At 36.5% G+C, this 7,558-nt stretch overlaps 1 protein-coding gene across 1 annotated transcript; it reads right to left on the reverse strand.

Annotated features, from left to right (window-relative positions):
* Positions 1 to 202: 202 nt before the first annotated feature.
* LOC121383519 (galactoside 2-alpha-L-fucosyltransferase SEC1-like) lies at positions 203 to 1,036 on the reverse strand. Its single transcript, XM_041513590.1, has one exon. It carries the CDS (start codon positions 1,034 to 1,036, stop codon positions 203 to 205), a length of 834 nt encoding a protein of 277 aa, XP_041369524.1.
* Between the last annotated feature and the right edge of the window lie 6,522 nt (positions 1,037 to 7,558).

The following is a 7,558-nucleotide window of genomic DNA, read 5'->3' on the forward strand; positions in this document are numbered from 1 at the left end:
AAATAAAACATTTCCTTCCTTCCTTCTTTATTAATATAGAATAAAACACACACACACACACACACACACACACACACACACACACAAAACCAACAACAAAAACACCCAAACCGTCCATGGGGTCGAGTGGGGGCGGTTTCCCATCGATTCAAATGGGCATGCACAGTAATTTAATTTCACGTTTACATTTTCTTCCTTCCTTCTATTCCATTCCAATCCAACCTGGATAAAAGTAATCTGAATAGTTTTCGGAGAACATTTTTCTTAACTGAGAACCTTCGCGAGCTGGATGCTTATAATATAGAGTTATGCCCCCTGCCAGAAACCCAGCCCACCAACCAAAGGTGCCAACGGTAATGATCGTGTGGTTACATTGGACGAGCACGTTCATATCTACTTCCGGTGAACGACTATGTACAAATGCGACATTTGGATGTTTAATGTTAGCCTGTACCCATCTTAAATTGTCGGAGCACACCACAAATAGAACATTTATAAATTTTTCAGTAAAATACAGCATGGCCTTGTCTGTGTAATGTTTAGGAGCGGCCTTGTAGCCATAATACTTAAAGTGATTGTATTTAACAATGTCACCCCGCCTAACATGGATGCCAACGAATGTAATGTTTTTCGCAGTGCCACCGACAGAAGGTTGTGTTTTAAAGAAATCGGCTGTGACGTTTCTGAGGATTCGTTCAGCTCTGTTGGATATTGGCGTTTTAAACGTGAACTGTTTCTTCAGTTGCGGCACAACGTTCTCGAAGTATTTCCAAGACTGGAGGTAAAGTCCGACAGCGATGTTTTCACCTGGAGGAAGATGAAAAAGCCGCTCGTCAAACGAGGAAGACCTTCTCGCAAAAACATTCTTTACCTGTGATACCTCGACAACGCATTTGTCAATACTGATGGCGTCAAGGTGAAAATAACTATTGAATTTCGGTGTTCTTTCAACCACCAATGTTCTGTCCAGGCGAATAGCTATGCCGTAAGCAGACGCATATTCAAACATGAGATTTCCCATACCCCCAGTGTACATAGTGGAAACGAATTTTTTCTCTCGTTGAAACGTGGCCAAAAATGGATCAGCGCACGAAACTGTGGACTTTGTGGGTGTTTTAGTCGTAGCATGTTTTACAGTCTTTCTGGTACTAGTTATTTGCGGAACATATCTGTTTTCGTTCTTTTTCCAGTCCCAAATGCCAAGTCTATGCTGTCCGTATTTTACTGACAACTTCCCAGTATAATATAATGTAACACGTATCAGATGGATGACATATAGGAAAACCATAGCTGTGAAGAAGACGCCTGGAAAAAAAAGAAAAAGAAAAAGACCATGACATTTTCTCAGAATTAATTTATTTATTCTTATACTAGGTACATACTGTCAACTGTCACGACGAGATTGACCAACTCGACAGTTGCGTTGTAATCTCCCCAACTCCCGACTTACAACGCGCCACACCGCCATTTGTAGTGTAATTGTAATTTAATATAGTCGTGTCGTAAAGACTCGTAATATAGTCCGGTTTAGGAAACTGTTCCTCATTAAAATAACAATAGAACATTTTGAAATGCGTTTTAAAATATTTCTTTTTTGATTACAGTCATTTAAATGATCCATTGGTTTGAAGTTATTTGTTAATTTTAGGACTAACTGATGACAACTATGCAAATGGTATACTGGCACTTGTATAACAGCAGAATGAGGCGGTGCTGTAGCATACGGGTGGCTGATTGGACATTTTGATGGTCAGTCTGTGTTGATTTTTGCAAGGTACTTGTCAATAGAGAGTACCTCTTGAAATATCTAGATTTAACCAAAGTCAAGCTATGACTCACACTAAAGTCAACACGTTTGACACGCAGATCAGGGCCCGGTAACATAATGTTAAATATATTTTTAATAATGTATGCTAATGATATTTTATCTGAAGTACCAAAAGAATTGCAATTAATGCTTGATTCACTATCAGAGTATACCTAGAAATGGGATTTAACAGTAAACACAAATAAGACTAAGGTTATTATTTTTAGAAATGGTGGCAAAGTTCGAGATAATGAAAAATGGTTTTATAATGGTTACCAGTTAGAGATTGTAAATTAATTTAATTATCTTGGTATATTATTTTTTTATAACGGCAAATTTAACCGTATTCAGAAAAGAGCCACAGAGCAAGGTCGTAAAGCATTATTCTCAATACTTGGTGTATGTAATAAGATTATTTTAATACTGAAACAATATTATCTGTATGAAACAATGTTATGTGTTCTTAGTTGCGGAGCGGAAGTGTGGGGTTTTCACCCTACTCAAGACATTGAAAAGATCCATTTACAATTTTGTAAAAAAATTACTAGGGTTACGAAAAGGCACATAGAACGATTTTGTTTATAATGAATTGGGACGATTTCCATTGTGTATTATAAGAAAACTAAGAATCTTTAAATATTAGATAAAACTACATACTACTAATAACTCTTTATTAAAAGCTATATATGAGGAAATGGAGCATTATGGAGATAATTGGTTAATGAACGTTAAAAAAGAACTAATGCGCGTGGTCTAACATGTATATGGAACTTGACATATGTTGATGACAGTATTTATAATGTACTTAAAGAAAGGCTATGTGATGTGTTTAAGCAGCAATGTTATAGCAGAATAATTGCAACGCCAAAAGGAAATTTATATCAATATTTGGTAAATGAATTTAGCTTACAGACTTATCTTAAAAAAACATTAGACATTTGTCATTTAAAAGAAATAGCTAAAATTAGAATGTGTGTCCATAAGTTAAATATAGAATTGGGTAGATACAAAAACATTGAAATATCTCAAAGAATATGCACACTTTGTGATAAAAATGAAATAGAAGAGGAGTATCACTTTATTCTCCAATGTCCTAGATTCAATAATATAATAACCAAATTTATAAAACGTTATTACCAAAGAGATCCAAGCGTTTTTAAACTTATTCAACTTCTGAGTACTGGTAATATTAAAGAACTTAATAACTTCGGGAAATATTTAGTACGAGCAAATAATGTAAGAAATAAATTATTGCAATAAATTGTTTAATGCTGTACAATACAGAACCTGCACCTGGTAGCATAAACGTATACTTTACTTCTGGCATATGCTAAATAATGACATATAGCCAACAAATATATTAATTAGTAAAACTGATATCTTGTACATTATTATTATTGCCCAGTTGAGCCAAGGTCAGGCTATGAATCGCATCAAGGTCAGGCTATGAATCGCATCAAGGTCAAGATCACGGAAAGTAGGTCATGAAGCTATACATGCTTTGTTACTACTATTATACAAGTTTGAATAATTATTTCAGTTTTAAAATGGTCTGCAATCAACAGAGTGTTATGGACAGGACAAAAATGAGACACTTATATTCGTGAAATGTTTAAATTCGTTTAAATGTAAAACTCTTACCAAAATAACAGGCCTTTCTTCTCCGGTAACACAGTGCTAACCATCTCATTGCTGAATTTAATCTGTCATGATTAAAAAAAAAGAAGAATGAATGAATGAATGTTTAACGACACCCCAGCACGAAAAAGAAAGAAAGAATGACAATGCATTGGTCCTTTGAAAACGCCGTTTGATATTTCTCTATAAAACTCAGTTTTGTGCTGGAAATAGGTATGTATGGATTTTTGGTTTGGTGGGTTTTTTTTTTTTAAATGTTATTGTTTTTTAAGGTGGGGGGTGTGAGGGTGTCTTTATTTATTTGATTTTTTTTTATCTCTTGATACTAATGGAAAAATGTATCGGTTTTTTTCTTGACTACATGTTAGAATTACCAAATGTTTGACAATTGATAGCCAATGATTAATAAATCAATATGCTCTAGTGGTGTCATTATATTACATTACATTACATTACATTACATTAGTTATATTGTATTTATTTTATTGTATTTTATTTTATTATAAAATTATTATTATATTTTTTTAAATAAATTAAATGGTGATTTATCCATAAATCGGAAACAATGTCTTCATCCATCTTTAGGAGGCGGGAGGTAGCGCGGAGATAAAACGGACTAGGATCGATCCCCACTCGGTGGACCCACTGGTATATCAAAGGCTGTGGTTCTCATTTCATCCAATAGATGCACCACGATGTGTTAAACAAAACAAATATAACAAAGGCTGTGGTACTATTGTTAAATTTCTTTCAGCCTTTAATAGCGGATGAGAGAATAGAAGAGAAGAGAGTGTGCTCTAGTGAGTGTCGTTAGAGAGACAGAGAAACAGAGAACTATAACGTACGGGCTCCCATTTTTAGAATACTCCAGCATTAACAGTTGATAATATTTTAAAAGCAGTATTTATAGAGAGAGAGAAGAGAGAGAGAGAGAGAGAGAGAGGCAGACACAGCGAGATTTTGTCACCCTCTGTACCTGAGGAGGCAGAGACTGTAAAGCGCTCGCCTGAGCGAGGTCGGTCCAGGATTGGACTAATTTCTCGTCCCAGCCATCACTTCATGATTTGTGTAACAAAGTACATGGTATGTACTATACTGTGTTTGGGATGGTGTATATAATAAAATATCCATTGCTGCTAATCGAAAAGAATAGCCTATGAAATTACGGCACAGCGTTTCCTTTCTAATTATCTAACTGTGCTATAAACACACACACACACACACGCACGCACGCACGCGCGCACACGCACACCACCCACACCAGTGCAGCTATAGTAGAGAGAGAGAGAGGGAGAGAAGTGACTGGGGGGGGGGGATTCGGGGGGAAATATTTACACATGCACACAACACGCACACACACAAGAAGATAAACCTACAGTCAATTCTGCTCTAACGGCCACCTGTATTAAGCAATCACGTGTATTAGGAGGCCACATTTTGACACTCCCAAATCATTTAATTATAAACTGACGATCAAAAGAAAGTATACCAATTATTTTTTCAAAGTATTAAAAACACAAAACACAATTTGATGCAAATGTTATATTTTGAAAGTATAATAATTTGGCGATAAATAAACACAAGTATACTCAATAAAACCCATAAAATGATAATATCACAGTGCACAACAGCACTAGAGGTGAAATGTGAGATTTCATAAAAGACCATTCATAACGAAGGTGAATAAATTTGACCACAAAGAACATGTTTCAATAGCGTGTATGCCCACCATGTGCAAGTATGCCAGAGTTTGTTAAACGCTTAATGACGACATCAGGTATTGCCCTCCACTCCTGCCTCAGTGCCTGTACCAACTGATCCCTGTTCATTGGAGGGTTAGGACGACGTCGAATTCGCTGGCCAAGATGATCCCATAAATGTTCTATCGGTGACAGGTCAGGTGAACGGGCTGGCCATGGCAAAACATTGACGTTGTTTGCGGCGAAGAACTGTTGCACCACACGAGCTGTGCAAGGTCTGGCATTGTCCTGTTGAAACAAGAGTCTAGGATGGTGTTGCAAGAACGGTAACAGGACGGGACGTAAAATCTGGTTGATGTAACGGTGTGCGTTAAGATTTCCGTCAATGACAATAAGGTCTGTCCGCTATTGGCCACAGATACCGCCCCAAACCATCACAGATCCACCACCAAACGGTTCAGTCTCCTGAACACAGCACGGAGCTGTTCTCTCTCCTGCACGTCGGTATATCAGAGTCCTGCCATCAGCTCTGAATAACTGGAACCTGCTCTCATCAGAAAAGAGTACACGTTGCCAGTTCCGATGTTGCCAACGTTGAAACTGACGTGCCCAACGTAAACGTCGAAGTCGATGTTTCCTGTCAGTGTCATCCATCTGAATGGTCGATAGGCTCCGATACCATGCTGTCGTAGTCGACGACGTACAGTGTGACGACTGATGACATGTCCAAGGCCAGTCGCTGCAGATGATGTCACAGTGAGGAATCTGTTACGTAAGTGTAAGATGCGACGAGATGGCGGTCCTCGTTGTAACGCTGTTGTGACGCGGGGTCTTCCACATTTGTGGTCTATCTGCAGTTCCTGCCATTCACCCTGTAACGCTGTATTAAACCTGGTGATCGTCACCCTTTTGTGCAATTCAGGATTCTTGCCATAAATGGGCATAACTCGCACCCACCTGCACCATACCGATAGCGCTCTCTCTTTTCTTCAGCAGTTAGCCTTGCCATAGTTCTCTGGTCGTTTTACTATTGACTGAGGCATGTTCTTAAGCAATGGCACCCTTTTTTATACCTATTATGTGCACGAGTATCATGTTTCTGTGCAGTATAAATTGGATGAATAAACTCATTTTGCACGTGCGGCATCGCCTGGGGCAAACGCAGCAATGCACTTAAGCCCGACTTATTCGTCATTATAACGAACAATACTGGAACCTAGTTCTAAACCTTCCATGAACGTGTATTGTGTTTATTTATAATAAAAATAATTGGTATACTTTCTTTTTGATCAAGGGATCACGTTCAGTTGCTCTGTGTATAACCTTGAGACTTTAATATTTTATACTATTATACCAAATTGACGGTCATCTGACGAAGTAAAGAACCACCTGACTTAAAAAGGCCAGCCTATTTGGTACACCCGTTTTCTGGCTGTTTTAACATGGTTTCATGGTTATCTCCGTGTGACCTAGTTCCCAGGAGCCTTATAGTACGTAATTTATCAATGGTGTTGTATACTTTATATTCTTATAAGCGTTTCTCAATTATCTTACGGTGAAGTGGCACGTACTGATCCTAACTATAACTAATTATAAAAATAGTTTTTGCTATAACTATGGCTTGATTTTACTGTTACATGGACTAGATTCCTGAGCTTTCCGACTAATATAAATATTTCTACGATTAAACTTACATATCTAATATATACAGTTATATTTTGATTGTTTGTTTAGAATCCCAGTGATCAGTGTCTGTATAGTCAATGTGTTTCTGGTCGTCTTAATATTTGTAAGAAGTTCAAACTGGATTTTGTCTTCAAATAATTTCGTAGGAACGAAAAAATATATTTTAGGAAATAAAATGAAATTTAACCTAGTACAAATATTAGAACGATCAGAAACACGTTTAATATACAGCCACTAATATTTTATGCAGAAAAATATATTTGATATGTAATTACAATCGTTAAAAAGTCTCTGTTAGTCGATAACATCTTAAAAATTGCAGCAAACTCAGGAATGTCCCTATAATTTACAAACTGCTTACATTTTCTTTTGTTTTTAATTTGTTTGTATAATTTTGGCAAATCCAGTTTGTTTTGGTTAATTTACAAATTGCTTACATCATTTTTTTTTTCTTAAAAAAAAAAAAAAAATAAATATATATATATATTTTTTAATTTTCGCAAAGCCAGTTTTGTTATGGTCATCTTAGTGCTTGTAATAGTTCAAAACGTATTTTGTGGGAAACAAAAAAGATACATACCTCTTGTACTGGAGTCAATATGTTATCTTAAATCACGAAATCTTGCAACATAGAGTCTGTTACACATTACTGCCATTACTAGCTTTATGTAACACATGTCATTATTACACACATTATATAGAATTTGTATAAATATGCTGAATGCTA

Source organism: Gigantopelta aegis, chromosome 10, assembly GCF_016097555.1.
Source record: "Gigantopelta aegis isolate Gae_Host chromosome 10, Gae_host_genome, whole genome shotgun sequence".
In the NCBI taxonomy this organism is placed as follows: domain Eukaryota; kingdom Metazoa; phylum Mollusca; class Gastropoda; order Neomphalida; family Peltospiridae; genus Gigantopelta; species Gigantopelta aegis.